This window comes from Phalaenopsis equestris, unplaced genomic scaffold (assembly GCF_001263595.1).
Source record: "Phalaenopsis equestris unplaced genomic scaffold, ASM126359v1 Scaffold000229, whole genome shotgun sequence".
NCBI classification, from domain to species: Eukaryota; Viridiplantae; Streptophyta; class Magnoliopsida; order Asparagales; family Orchidaceae; genus Phalaenopsis; species Phalaenopsis equestris.
In genome coordinates this window covers 345055-361697 of record NW_018164671.1, presented here as the reverse complement: position 1 = coordinate 361697, position 16643 = coordinate 345055, and the positions used below count along the sequence as shown (strand labels likewise).

Genomic DNA, 16643 nt, shown 5'->3' with positions numbered 1-16643 from the left:
GTTCGCTCGTGTTCGGCTCGAAATGACTCGAAAAAAAAATTATATAATTTTTTATATAACAATATATTACATATATTATTTATATAATAATATATTATATATATTTATGTCTAAGTTTAAATCATAACGCCTCATGTGACAATGTGGTTAGTGTTTTCTTTTGTATATACTTGATCCATGTTCGAATCTCACACTTTACATCTATTTTTCTCAATTTTAATTTAACAAGCCAATTTCGAGCCGAACACGAATATTTAAATCGAGCCGAACACGAACACACTGTTCACGAGCCGATTTCGAACACGAGCCAATTTCGAACACGAGTTATTTCGAACGAGCCCAACACGAGCCAAGTCTGAGCTCGCTCAAGCTCGGCTCGTTTACAACCCTACACAGAATTAATCTACAAATTTAAGGTTTAATTTGGATCGTTTTAATTTTTATTTTATTATTATTACCTTTGATTACATATAGGCCACCGAAACATTGATATTTATAAATGAACCGCCCCATGTGATTTTTTGAATTGTCAATGCATGATGAAGCTATTGAGAATTTGATAAAAATAAATATATGGGTTGGGGTTTATCGTGAATTTTGATATTTGAGTGAAATTGAAAAATAGATGAAAGAGAGTGGTTGATTTGTAAATAGTAAGATTCGGGTGGCATGTATGTAATTGCATCTTTATTTTTAAAATAAAACAAATTTGATACGTCGAAATAAGATATGATTATTTTTAACATCATCCAATACCTTAAAAGTTTTTCGAGTGTTAATTTATTTAAAAAAATGAAAAAAACAACCATCATGTTAAAAATACAATGAGAAAATATGAAGGAAATGTTGGATTTCATAGATGCGGTTGAAATTAAGGCCCGGTACGGGGTAGGTGCAGTCGTTTAAAGAAACAGTCTTGGAGTTGCCGCAGAAAAACTTGCTTTTCAAAAGTTGTGGGCTGAAACATTAAACAATGTTGTTTATCTTACTAATTGTGATCCGTCAATAACATTGAAGGAAGGTTTACAGAGGAAGCCTGGATAGATGATGAGGTAAATATAACTCATGTAAAAGTATTTTCTTATCCTCCGCATGTTCATGTTGATGCAGGGTTTAGAAGTAAGCATGTCTCGAAATCTATCAAGTGCACCTTCATTGGATATGACTCGGATGAGTTTGGGTATAAATTCTGGAACTATCAAAATAATAAATTCATCAACAACAAGGATGTCAGTTTCACTGAAATGGAAATGTACAAGGACAGGAGCGTAACTCATAATTTTCATCAGTGACCTCTAAAGAGTCCAAATATGTTGAGAAAAAAGATACTAGTGATCAGAAGGGCAGAGAATAAAAAGTGATCAACTAGATCGAGGAAAATAAGTTCCTCAATCATCTGCTGCTAAAGTCAAGAGGTCCAATAGAGTGTTACTATTGATACAAAGGTATTCTACTTTGTCACACTATTTGTTGCTAACTAATAGTGATGAATTGAGTGCTTTGAAAAGGTCGCTCAAGTTTAAGATTAGAGGGAGTGTGAGCTTGTCATGGAGGATACGATGCAGTCTTTGGAGTAAAATTAGACTTGGGATTTGACGATATTACCAGATGGCAAAAAAAACACTACACAACAAGGTGGTCTATAAACTAAAATTGAAGTCAAATAATAGCAAGTATTACGAGGCAAGGTTTGTTGTGAAGGGGTTCCAACAAAAAAAGAAGTGGATAACATAGAGATTTTTTTTTTTCTAGCGGTAAAGATGGCAACCGTCAGAGAGTCTGGTAGCAAATAAAGATCTACATTTAGAGTATATTGATGTAAAAATAGCTTCCTTACATGGAGATCTGTAGGAAAAATTAGATATAATGCAACCGCGGGTTACAAGGTTCGAGGGGAAGATCTGTAGGTTGAAAAAGAGCCTCTATTGCTTGAAGCACACTCCGAAATAGTGGTACAAGAGGTTTGACATGTTCATATCAAACAATGGGTACATGAAGTGTCAGACAAATCAATGTTGCTTCATTAAACATTTTTGTGAATATTATATATTGTTCTTTTTTATGTGGATGACATGCTAATTGCAAGGGTAGATATGAAGAAAATTAGGGACTTAAAAGAAAAAAATATATTAAGTGAGTTTGTGATAAAAAAAATTATGTCCAACCAAAAAGATCCTCGATATGAGAATCAACAGGGACAAAAATGTAGATATATTGAAGTTGTCTCCGACAGAGTATGTTAAGAAGATCTTATAAATGTTCAACATGGATGAGGAAAAACCAATTTACACCTCTTTAGGTAGTTACTTCAAGCTATCTAAAAAATTATCGCCTAAGTCTAAAGTAGGGCAAGCACGAATGTAGAGAAATCCATATGCTTCAACAGTTGAAAGTCTGACATATACTATAATTTGTAGCATGCCTGATATTGCATATGTAGTGAGAGTAGTCAACATGTACAGAGTGATCCAAGAAAGAATTATTGTGAGACGGTGAAGTGGATTCTTAAGTATTTGAGGAGAGCAATCTAGAAGACACTTTGTTGTGTAAGTGCAGGGATAAGTCTATAGAGATTTATAAATTCATATATGACAGGAGATTTGGATGGTAGGAGTACAACATGGTGTATCTTCACTTCTGGGAACACAACAGTGAGTTGGGTTTCGAGACTGCAGAAGTTTGTTGCACTTTCAACTATAAAGGTTGAATGCATCGCTATCACTGGGGCTAGCAAAGATATGATTTGAGTTTAGGTTTTAAGACAGAATTGAGCAAGGAGCAGGGAATTGGAAAATTTCATATTGTAGTATGAGTGCAATTCATTTTGCTAAAAATGTTGTTTTTCATTTTAGGATAAAATACATTTAGTTGATGTATCGTTTTATACGCTCTCTCCTAAGAGATGAGCAATTGTTCTTAGAAAGGATACACACAACTCAAAATCTTGTGGACATATTGATGAAGGTGGTGACTATCGAGAAGTTAGAACTATGTTTGGCTTTAGTTTGTGTCTATGAAAATTGAGACTCAGGGTGAGCCGCATCACAGTAAGTGAACTATAAAGATGGTACAGATGTAGATGTAGATATGGATGATTGGCGTTGGGTGCTATTAGTATCTCAGTAGTAGATTATTGAGGAATGAAGTTTGAAAAAACACCCAGGAGCACACAACTACAAGCCCAACACCTCTTTGTGGGAACTCCTATGTCTGTCTTGGCATAGCCACACTCGATTTGGGCGTGGCTACATTGGGCGGCGTAACCACACCGCAACAAGTGTAGTTGTGCCAGGATGTTTCAGATCCTTCGCCTCCTTTCCGATCACACAAAATAATTATTTCAGGTGACGGCGTAGTCATGCTCAAAACACCGCTAGGGCAGTTTTTCCTGTTTGGTTCTTAAAATCAGGATTAGAGACACGAAGGTAATCAATCTCACATGTGGTACTCCTAACAAGTTTCTGGTGAAGCAGAAAAGTTGAGATGGAGGATCAACCAGGACTTTCTCTTAAATACTTTACAGTTCCATCACAACAAACATTGATGGTTGCGCAATGAAAGGTTATCGTCGTAGCCGACCTATTTCTGCAATTGATTTGTTCTACAAAGTATTTGAGGGGAATTTGCTCGAAGATCTTTCATTGCTCAAAAATATATTTGAATTTTAGCTTGGATCGAGATGAGATCAAAATAAACTAGTAGCGCTACAAGCCAAAAATTTGGATTAGATTTTTTTAAAGAAGATTTTTATCGAACCCCAGCTTGGCTCGAAATCAGATCGTTTATTGCCCTAGTGATGTTATGGATGCGAATTTAGTGTTTTTAAAACAAAGATTGCTCATAGTTCAAAAATTGATTAAAATTTTGGCTCAGAATGAGATTGGATCGAAATAAACCAGTTGACCTACGAGCCCAAATTTTGTATGGAATTTTTTTCGAGCCGATTTTAAGCTAATCCCATCTCAACTCGTCTAAACTTTAAATGGCTGAGAAAAAGATAAAAAAAAATCTTGTTGAAGAAAAAACTAACAAAAATCATAAAATTAATTTGCATAAAATTAAATTATTAAAGAATTTTTTTGCTAACAAATAAATTATTAAAGAATTATTTATTATTTTAATATTGAAACTAACAAATAAAATATTAAAATTATCAATATCCTTCTCAAGGTTATTTTTGAAATTAATATTTTATGCCCTCACTGAAAAAAGAAATTTATGACTCTGCCCATAAATTTAATGAGACTTAACTCATCTTTAAAAATGGTGGGGATCTATGCCTATGCTGATTCACAATCAACTACAGCTTGTGTTGATAAATTATGTAAAATAGAAATAGAAAAATATATTAATAATCATTATCTATCTTAGAGAGAGAAAGAGAGAATGAGCATAACTACGTTCGGACGATATCGGGACGACTACGTGAAATAACCCACATTACCATACGAAAGGTATGGTAAGATTCATATCATCATCCGGAGAAACACGAACGGACATTCAGACAACTACGTGGAGTAACCCTACACTACCATACAAATGGTATGATACAATTCATATCATCATTCAAAGAAACAAAAGAGGACATCCAAACGACTACATGGAATAACCTCACACTACCATACAAACGTTATGATACGATTCATATCATGATCCAGAGAAACACAAATAGACATCCGAACAACCACGTGGAATAACCTCACACTACCATACAATATCATCATTCAAATAAACAAAAAAGGACATCCATAATGGAATAACCCCACACTATCATATAAATGTTATTATATGATTCATATCATCATCCAGAGAAACACAAACGGACATTCTGAAATAACCCCACACTACCATACAAATGATATGACACACTTCATATCATCATTCAAAGAAACAAAAACGGACATCCTGACAGCTACGTGGAATAACCTCACACTACCATACAAATGGTATGACACATTTCATATCATCATCCAGTGAAACACAAACAGACATCCAGACGACTACGCGAAATAACCCCAGACCACCATACAAACGATATGACACACTTCATATCATCATCCAGAGAAACGCAAAAGGACATCCAGACGACTATGTGGAATAACCCCACACCACCATACACAAACTAATGTCCAGAGCTGGTATTTTCTCCATATCTGACACCCAAACTCAGATTTGACATCTTTGTTATAAAGTAGGCGCCATGCTACATTAATAACGTGGAAGATGCACACTCCAAGTCTTCAACCCAAAATCACATAAATATTTTATCCAGACTGAGCAAAGGATATGGATAACTCTTACCCTCTGCGTAATTCGTAATTGTCAATGACTTCCATTAATGCTTCCCATCTTCCCCAGTTCTCTCATTAATTTAGCTCCATAAAGTTCAGCTCTTTTTCACTATAAATACTGAACCAAACCAGAAGCTCAGCTCAGCAATACACTCTCTCATCTTCTTCAATCTCTGAAATGGCTTCAAAATCCTTCATTGTGTTCAGTCTTCTTCTTCTCATGGCTCTCCTAATCTCCTCTGAGGTTGCAGCTCGCGAGCTCGCTGAGGAAAACAGTGGGTTATTTATATTTAGCTTGTTTAGCTATCTGTCTGTCTGTCTGTCTGTCTGTTTATATCTTCATCTACATATAGATAGATAGATTTTATGATTTATGAAAAATTATTATGTAATTTATCCACTTGCATGTAAAACTTGTTGTATAATGATGTTGTACACTGTTGTACATAGTGTATAATATTGTTATATAATAAGTTTGCTATGTTTGCGGGCGAAGTAGTTAATATTCTCTCAAAAATTCATCTAAAAAAGTTTTATTTGAATATTATTTCTCCATAATTAGAAATACAAGAAAGTTATACATTTTAAATTTTTTTTTCTCTTTAAATAATATGAAACTATTAAGGGGTTGTTTGGTGACAGATTTAGAGCAGGACTTAACATGGATTTCATCTAAATCCTGCCCGATGATTAGTTTGGACAACGAATTTTATAAAATTGGATTTCATGGATTTTGACCGTAAATCTCGGATTTATTAAATCTCAAGAACTAAAGGATTTTACTTTGTTAGCTTTGATTTAAGATTATTAGGATTTTGTAAATTCATTGTAAAATTGTTTTATGGATTTCATTGATTAAGGATTTAGTAAATTAGTATTTATAGGATTTACTAAATCTTAATAACTTAAATTTCATATGTTGCCAGTCAATACTAAAATTATTGTAATGATTTCCTTATTTAAAATGCGTAGATAAAGAGAAGACTGAAACAGACAGTGGGCTACAAGATCAGAAGTATGGTGGTGGTGGTGGTTATAATCATGGCGGAGGTGGCAACTATGGCCACGGCAACGGTGGTTACGGCAATGGCGGTTACGGCAACGGTGGTTACGGCCACGGCAACGGTGGTTACGGCAATGGCGGTTACGGCAACGGTGGTTACGGCCACGGCAACGGTGGTTACGGCAATGGCGGTTACGGCAACGGCGGCGGATACCACAGATATCCCCCACGTTGCCACTATGGTTGCTGCAGGAGAGGATATTATGGAGGATGCTCTTGCTGTGCTAGCGCTGATGAGATGCCAGAGGCTGCTTACCTGCCAGAGCACAACTGAGGAGGAGATGCATGTCATAGCAAGCATGCCTTAGTATGTGTTGTGTTGTTTCATTAAGCTATATGACTTCAGTTTTATGTATGTTTCAAGTTTATTGTGTGGAGTGTCGTTTCAATGTGCTAAGTTTAAGGTTTAGTATGGGAGTGTTGTTTCATTAAGCTAGTTTCATCTTAGTATGAGTAGAAAATATTATGTTTGGATGATGGACGTCTACGACATGATGCGATTCACATCCAACGTAATATTTTCTTTAATACTAGAATAAAAGAAGGTGATATGATTTGTAGTTAAAAGAGCACTAGTGCTTGTGCTCTAGTTGTGGCCATTAAGTTAATTTCAGCTTATGTTAATAGTGTGTTGGCTTTTATGAATCTCTCTAAGAGTTGTTTCTGGATGAAATATTATTAAACTTTCAAGACACATATTTAGCTTTGAGTGTGTCAGTGGTGAGTTTCAGAAGAAAATATTCATTCTAGATGTTGTATGTCCGGACGGTTAACCATCAGTTGTCACGTCGTCATAGACAATGTGGCAGTCAGTAGTTGGCTGTCCGGACGTGCAGATGTTCAGACGGAATATTTTGTTCTAGCTTCAAAAAGGATAAAGATCCATCAGTAAGCTTAACTTTGAGATTTTTAGCAAGGAATTATAAATTATGAATATATGAGTAATCTAAAGCTCTGCTAAGTCAATAATCTATGATTTTTGGCCTCCATTGTTGCAAGCCATGGCTAAATAAAAAAATGCATTTATGGTCTGAAAGATAGAGCTATAGTTTTAATTGGAGAGCACTAGTCCAAGACCATAAAAACAAAAGGAGGCATTTTGTTTTCATGGGGATGTGGATGCTTCCATCTTGTCTTTAGCTTTTTGATTGCTTAAGAAAGTATGATATTTCTTTCTAGCTTTAATTCTGATTTATTTTTATTTTAAGCTGATAATTTTTTTTTTCCAATCTTGTGCTGTTTATATTACTATTTTTATAAATTAGTTGATTAAATTAAAATAGTTATATTTAAATTAATTGAATAAAGAATTATTAATAATTAATTGAGATATTATTTTATGCTGACTAGTGAAGATTAGTTAACTATTAATTATTTTAAAAAATAGTTTTAAATTAATTAGTTTAGCAAATTCTCAATTAATATTTACATGATTAAACATACGAATAATTTTAAAATGTAGATTAAACTTAATAATCACATTATAGATGATTAATATTAAAATTTTATTTGAATTATCAAACTTAAAATTTGAATCATTAGTCCAATTATTTACCAAATTTTCCCAATCATCCAAAATAATTTATGCAATGACATAGAAACCTCCCGAAATCAACCGTCCCTTTTCATTCATTTTTCAAATTCTCACTCAAATATCAAAATTTTCATGGTAAAACCTCAATCTATATTTTTCAATTTTATCAAATCCTCAATGTTTTGATCATGAAACGCATAAATACATCGGTTCGCTTGTTCAAAAGTGTATATATAAAATATATCGACACAATCTCAAGACAAATGAACGGTTCAGAAGAAAGAAAAAACTGATCGAACGCAGCTGTTGACGACCATTTTGAGCTGGATGACGATCAGAGTGGCATCTTGTTCAGGCGATCGGCGGAACATGCAAGAGATTTTCCATTGGACAGTGATTAGCCCTAGAAAGATCAACAAGAGCCATCCTTTCGGATTAAATTTTGATCGGGTCAAGGCTTTCCGGACGATCAACGAACTCTTATCAATCGAATTAGTTCTCCGATCTAACTATATTCAAATAACTTTGTAATTACTAAAAAGTTCCTTTGAAAAGTCACTTATGAGGGGACTAATATGTACTTTTGTAATACTGAGACCTATGTCTATAAATAGAGGATCCATGTCATGAATAAAAGCTAGACTAACTTTTACTATTCTTGACTATACTCTCTCTCCCCCCTCTATAGAACTCTTTATACCTTGGTTGTCTTTCTTGGACATTCACGGATTCAACATCTTTTTAGGTGCAGTGAGCATGGACGTTGTCGCCAACAAAAGGAAAAGTTCTGCAACAATAACAGAGAGAATCAATTAGAGGGATGTGTTGGACTCATAATGCACTAGAGAGTTCAGGGAAGAATTCATCCTACAAGAACTGCAAGATTTGAGAACTCGGATTACCAGCCAAATGTTGGGACAATTTGTTGGTGTACTCAGAGCAGCGGTCATCTTAGGAGCATTCCTAGTCCCAGAAGGAGAACAGGTCCACGAGGAGCGATTAACCCCCCTCAAGGAGAACCACCAGCAAAGAATGAAGAAAGAGTGATCCATCAATGGTAAAAATCTGACAACAGGTTGTATCAAGACAACGATGGATCAACCCCTATGGAGGAGAGGAACCGATTAGCGTGGACCGAAACACGAAGGCAGCCACAGAACGCCTTCTTCCTATAGGTCTCGGGAGCTGAACCCCTACCTATCTTAGAATCATACAAAGGACAATTGGATTCTAAAGACCACCTCTCATCGTTCGAATCATCCATATGTTTGTTAAAATTTTTTGATGCCCTCAAGTGTAAGCTTTTCTTAAAAATGTTAAGATCAATCGCACTAAGGTGGTTCGACGTGTCGCTCATGGGGGTAATCACTTGTTTTGTGGAGTTCATGAGACTCTTTCTATCGTAGTTCGCTAGTGCCTTGAGGCCTATGAAGAGCGCTTGATCCCTGTGGAAACTGAAGCTGGATGTCAACTAGAGCTTGCAGTTGTTTGTCGCACTTTTCCAGAGCAAAATACTGGATGTCAAGGATTTGAAACCCGATATTGCCCAGAATGCACTGGTACAAAGTGTGAGATCGGAAAGATTTTGTTTTGACCTCAAACTCACAGAACCACAGAGCTTGGTCGAGATGTTAGTGATGGCCAACAAGTACATCGTCGCTTATTAGAACACCCAAGAACCCACCGAACAAAGGTACCATAAATGACCATCACAGGATAATAAAAGTAACCCGGACAAAGCACACGACCTGCCATCCGTCCACACTCGAGAACCATTATGGTAATAGCCTCATACATCACCACGAAGATCTAAGGAGGCAAGTTAAGGCTACACACCACCAATCATCCCAATGCTAAGAGTATCGAGACAATCATGAGGACCCAAGAGAAACGATGCTAAGGGTGTCCATGGTAGAAATATGGATGTCATTCAGGATAAGGAGTACTTCAGAAAAACAACCTCGATGAGAGCTGGCGCCTTTCTTCAAGATTGTAGAAAGTATGCAAATATCACAGAGATCACAGACACAACACGAAGGAATGCAGACACCCGTGGAGCCTGATCGAAGATCTGATAAAGGAGGGAAAGCAGAAAGAATTTTTTGCTCTTAGAGCTGTGACCCAGAGGCAAGGCAAAAACCCGCAGGAGGAAGATCGATGGACCCGTCCGTACAAACGCCATTCGCATCACGGGATACGTGCTCGCAATATGTAGATAAAGCAAACCACCGAGAATGATAAATCAAAAAAGTTAACAAACAAGAGAAATTTATACTACAACCTTTGCACCAAAACCAAAGAACCACTCGCTCATCAGTTTTAGTTATGAAGATCTACCTCTAAAGGGAAATTTGTATAACGATGCTATTATGATAAGGGTGATAATCAATAACTATCAAGTGAATGTATTGTTCAAAAAAGTATTTAACAGATTGATTCTAATTTTTGATCAGATGACTTCATTGACCAAACCACTGTATGGATTTTTTAGCGAAAGGAAGGAAGCGCTGGGGGTAACTGGGCTTCCGGTAAGTTTGACGGACAATGAAAAGTAGTTCACGCTAACACCTGATTTTCTCGTGGCAGATTCTCCCATGACATACAACATTATATTTGGTCGGACACTTCTAAATGATTTTAGGATGATGGTCTCCACTCATCATGTTGCCGTCAAATTCCATGAAGATGGAGAAATTATCACAATTAGGGGGAACCTAGAGCAGTCTCGAGTTTGGTACTTGAATGCCATAAGCAACATGGAGCACTCGAGACCAATGAGACCACCCTTGAAGTCCAGACCATTGAAGTAGAGCCAGATAAATGTTTTCAGTTAAGTGAGGCTTTTGATGCAGGACATAAGGAGCTGCTGGTTTGGACCCTCCAAGAAAACTAAGAGGTCTTTGCATGGACGACCGCTGAAATGTCAGAAGTGTCGATTGATGTTGCCTGCCACAGACTGAATGTCAATCCATCAACTCACCCATGAAGCAAAAGATTAGGAGTTCAGCCATGCATTGGTAGGACCCATCCGAGAGGAGGTACGAAAGCTGAAGGAGGATGGATACATTCGAGAAGTGCAGTACCCCACCTGAGTCTCCAATGTGGTTATGGTGCAAAAAGCTAACCGAAAATGGAAGATGAGTGTAGACTTCACCAACCTGAACTCAGTCTGCCCAAGGAATGCATACTCGTTGCCAAGGATCGATGCACTGATAGATTCAACAGTCGACCATTTTGTCCTTAGCTTCCTTAATGCATTCTTTGGGTATAACCAAATTAAAATGCACCCTGCTGCTTGATATACCAAAAATATATGCATTTTTAGACCCATATTTTATACTAATTTTCTGTGATATTGCACTTTAATGGAAGGAATTTTTCATGTTTTCTTGCAGATTGTTGATTTTTAGGACTTGGAGCAAAAAAGTTGAAATTTGTAGTCAAAATGACAAATATGAAAATTTGCTTAGCGTCGACGGCGACGTTTGACAACAGCGAATTAAATAGAACACCACTGGCGCCGACGACGCTAGTGTCAGTGTAGACCCTATTTATAGAAGATTCGACAAATTTGGATGCTTTTTTAAGAGTTTTTGGATGCACCTATTGGAAAACTGACTCTAGACTTTATTTGGGGCCAAAATTGATCAGAAAAGGGACTCTTCCCGACTTCTCGTCTCCCGAAATTCAACCTCCTATGCACCACACACTCTTCCATCTCATTCCACAACAATTAGAGTCCATTATTCTTATAATTTAGAGTTTTTGTGATGAGATTAAGTGTGAATTCTTCTTTAAGAGTTGTTGGAGAAGGAGAAAAGTGAGAGATTTCTTCTTCCTACATTGACTACAAGGGATTTACTTTGAGAAAAAATTTCAGATAAGTGTTGTTTGCTTAATAGTGTTGTATGAACTTTCTTTTATATATAAAATTTGTGTTTTGTTGTATATTTCTTATGAAGTCTGAGTAGTTTCCTTTATCTTTCTCCCTACCCATAGATATGGTGAAATGAAGAGATAATATGGATGTGCCAATGTTAACATATAAAGTAAATTGTGATGTTTTTTCAACTCCGAACTTAATTTACTTTTAGGTCTAGCAAATTAAATTGTTGAAATTTTTTATGAAACAAATGATCCAGAAAATGGAGTATGAATTCTACAACATAGTGAGGATCACATTTGATTCTATGAAGGAGAATTTGGTTCATGAAATTAAGTGCAAATAAATAGAGAAATATACATTGTTGGGTGTAGAATTAAAGATTTTAGGATGACAGACTAAAAATCCCTAATTCAATCTTATTAAATGTTTAAAAACTAAAGCAAGAGTTAGCCTTCAGGGGAAGGAAAGTGAGAGCTCTAGAGTGGGAGCCAGTATCCTCCTAGCCTAGCCACAGATTTAGGGATTAAACTTGGGATTAACCAATGATTTTCTATAACACTATATCAAGGTAGAAAATTAAAACTGTTCTTATTTGGCACAATACATATTCTAGCAATTTATCTCATCTCATTTTACCAAAATCTCATTGTAGTGGGAAAGATGCTTTTTCACATAAGAAATCTTCATCACATAAACATAGTTTAATAGTTTAATAATTTAGTAGTTACTGTTTAAACTTTGCATTTCAGTTTTGCTAGTAGTTAAATAATTTAGTTTTGATAATATCTTAACATCCAAAATTAGTGACAGTAATTTTGTTTTACTTTCTGTGAATTTCCTAGTTAATTTATCATTTCAAATTTAAACCTTCCCCGTGGGATCGATATTTGGGGCTTAAATAAAAATCATTTATTACTTGATAACAATACGTATAATTGCGTAGAATCTCATCATTAATTGCTTAAATTTCTTAATTAAATATAGAGCATCAAGTTTTTGGCGCTGTTATATAGCGAAGTCAACTTTATAATTTTTACACAACTATATTTTCTCAGGATCAAGTTTTTGGCGCCGTTGTCGGGGATGGTAATGGTAAATTAAATATATTTGGTAAATTAGGAAATTTAGAGATATATATATATATATATATAAATCAAAATCAAAAAAATTAAAAAAACAAAAATCCAAAAAAGAAATATATTTTTATTTAAGAGTTATTTTTAAAAAAATTTCTTTGCTTATTATATTTGTTTATGTGAAATATTGGATATGAAGGTTTAGTACCTTACGATTCAGAATTAGAAATACTATTAGAAAAATTCAAAAACAATAAAAAGAAATTAAAAATTTAAACAAAATGACAAATAACTTAGATAATTAAATAAATGAAAATTGACAAAGAACTTTAAAAGATTATATTAATCCAACAGCAGATGAACTTCACGTAACTATTCAAAATCTTGATGTTGCTGCTAATTCATTTGAGTTTAAACCTATTATTATCCAAATGGTGCAAAATAATCAGTTTGGAGGAACACCTACTGAAGATCCTAACTTATATCTTGTTAGTTTTCTTGAAATATATGCTACTTTTAAATATGACGGAGTGTCTAATGATGCTGTTAGGCTTAGACTTTTTTCTTTTTCATTAAGGGATAAAGCCAAAGCTTAGTTAAATTCATTAGCACCTGGATCTATCAGAACTTGGGGAGAACTATCACAAAAATTCTTGGCTAAATATTTTCCACCCTCGAAAACTGCTAAGCTTAGAAATGATATTACATCTTTTTGTCAGTTTGAAGAGAAATCGATATATGAAGCATGAGAAAGATTTAAGGATCTTCTTAGAAAATGTTCATACCATGCTTTACCAGATTGGTTAATAATTTAAACATTTTATAATGAATTAGTAGGATCACTTAGATCTATTATAGATGATGCTGTTGGTGGATATTTAATGTCAAAACCTTTTGATGAATCATACTCTTTAATAAAAGAAATGACTACTAATAATTTTCAATGGCCATCTGAATGGGTAAATCCTAAGAGAGAAGCTAGTATTCATGAATCTGATGCAATTTTTATTTTAGCATCTCAAATTGCTGCTATTTCGAAAAAGATTAATCAAATTGGAGTGAACTATTCTCAAATACCCTCAGTATTAGAGAAAAATTCACTAAGATAGATAATTGATACTCAATCATCTTATGAAACTTTGATTATTATCCTCTTGAATTTAACTCTAACCCTAACCCACAAGTTAAGGAAAAGAAGTTGACGATGGAAGAAGTAATGTTGAATATGGGAAATCAAATACAAAATCAATGGGCTGTTATTAGAAATATTGAAAAATCAATTTGGACATATTGCTACTGCACTTAATAACATACCTTCAGGAATTCTTCCGAGTACTGTGGAAGTTAATCCAAAAGATCAAAATAAGGAGCAAATTAAAGCTATTCAATTACGAAGTGAAAAAAAAATAAGTTAAACCAAGAATCCAAAGAGAAACTGAAGTTAATGAAGAGAAGGAAGAAGTGAAAAATGACCAAAATTAAAATGAACAAACACAAGTTCTCTTAAAAAAGCCATTATCTCCTTTTCCTCAACTACTGAAGCAGAAGAATAAAGATAAACAATTTACAAAATTTTTGAAAATCCTTAAGAAATTAACGATAAATATTTCTTTCATTGAGGCTTTAGAATAATGCTAAGTTATGTGAAATTTATGAAAGATGTAATAAACAAGAAAAGGAAGTTTGTAGATCATGAGATTGTTGCACTCAGTGAAGAGTGTAGTGCTATTATTCAGAAAAATTTCCTGAAAAATTAAAATATCTTGGTAGTTTTATTATACATTGTGCTATTGGTGAAAAGTTTTTGGAAAAGCCTTATGTGATTTAGGAGCAAGTATCAATCTTATGCCTCTATCGATTTTTAAACGCATAGATTTGGGAGAGATTTGCCCTACTACTATAACTCTTCAGTTAGTTGATCGATCAATAACTTATCCAAAATGAGTTATAGAAATTGTATTAGTTAAAGTGGATAAATTTATTTTCCATGTAGACTTTATAGTATTAGATATGGAGGAAGATAAAAAAATTTCTATTATTTTGAGAAGACCATTTCTTGCAACAGGGAGAGCTGTAATAGATGTGCAAACAGGAGAATTCATAATGAGAGTTAACGATCAAGAAGTAACATTTAATATTACAAAAGTTATGAAATATCCTGTAATAGAAAAAAGATGATGAATGTTTTAGGATGGAAGTTACTGATTATCTGAGTAATGAGCACTTTAAGAAACAATTTGAAGACAAATTAAGGCAAGGAAATTTTTTTGAGAACGAGGACAAGATAAAAGAAGCAGATTTAGATTATATTCAGGACAAATTTGAAACTTCAGATTTGTTGGAAAATGATAATAAAAATCTTATTATTCAAATATTAAAGCACCTAAACTTAAATTGAAAATATTACCTGCCCATTTAAAATATGTTTTTTAAGGAGAGTCATCTATATTGTTTGTTATTGTATCTTCTGAATTAACTGAAATTCAAGAACAAAAATTAATAGAGATGTTGAAAAGATACAAAAAGACTTTTATATTAACTTTAGCAGATATTAAAGAAATTAGTCCTTCAATTTATATGCATAAAATTCTATTAGATGAACCATACGAACCTAAAGCTGATTCTCATAGGAGATTAAGCCCAATAATGAAAGAAGTTGTTAAAAAAAAATTTAAAAATTGTTAGATGCTGAAATTATATATCCTATTTCAGACAGTGCTTGGGTGAGTCCAATTCACTATGTCCCGAAGAAAGGAGAAGTGGCCATTGAAGAAATGAGAAAAATGAATTAATTCCAATAAGACAAGTTCCGGTTGGCGAATTTGTATTGGTGCATTGATTATAGAAAATTAAACACTGCAACAAGGAAAGATCACTTTCCTCTACCCTTTCTAGACAAAATGTTGGATAGATTGGCTGGAAACAAGTACTATTGCTTTTTTAGATGGATATATCAGTTATCACCAAATTCTAATTGCTCTAGAGGATCAAGAGAAGACAACATTTACAAGCCCTTATGGAACATTTGCTAACATTTGCTTCATTTGCTTTTCGTAGAATGCATTTTGGATTATGCAATGCACCTGCAACATTTCAAAGATATATGATGTCAATATTTAGAAATTTGATTGAGCATGGAATGTAAGTGTGTATGGATGATTTTTCTGTATTCAAAACTTCATTTGAATTATGTTTAAATAATTTAGAAAAGGTTTTGGAGGTATATGAAAGAATCAAACTAGTATTAAATTGGGAAAAAAAATGTCATTTTATGGTTGCAGGAGGTATTATACTTGGGCATAAAATTTCTGAAAATGACATGGAAGTAGATCCTGCAAAAGTAGATCTTGAAAAAATTCAAGTTTTTGAAAAATTACCACCTACTACTACCGTTAAAGGGGTAAGAAGCTTTCTAGGATATGATGGTTTCTACAGGCATTACATAAAAAAATTTTCGAAAATAACTAAGTCATTATGTCAACTTTTAGAAAAAGATACAAAATTTGATTTTAATAAGGAATGCATAAAAAAATTTGAATTATTGAAAGAAAAATTAATCACTGCACCTATAATAATTCTACCTGACTTGGAAAAACCATTTGAAATAATGTGTGATGTTAGTGATTATGCTATTGGGGCTGCTTTAGGACAAAGGCACAACAAGATTTTTAAGGTAATATATTATGCTAGTAAAACTCTAAATGATGCTCAAATCAATTACACAACTACTGAAAGAGAGTTATAGCTATTTTTTATGACTTTAATAAATTTAGACCTTACTTAATTGGAACTA

General features: G+C 34.0%; 1 protein-coding gene across 1 annotated transcript; it reads left to right on the top strand.

Moving 5' to 3' along the window:
- The first annotated feature begins 5417 nt into the window (after positions 1 to 5417).
- LOC110023770 (cold and drought-regulated protein CORA-like) lies at positions 5418 to 6993 on the top strand. Its single transcript, XM_020723340.1, has 2 exons — positions 5418 to 5566; positions 6264 to 6993. Exons 1-2 carry the CDS (start codon positions 5470 to 5472, stop codon positions 6626 to 6628), a joined length of 462 nt encoding a protein of 153 aa, XP_020578999.1. The 5' UTR covers positions 5418 to 5469; the 3' UTR covers positions 6629 to 6993.
- Positions 6994 to 16643: the final 9650 nt, after the last annotated feature.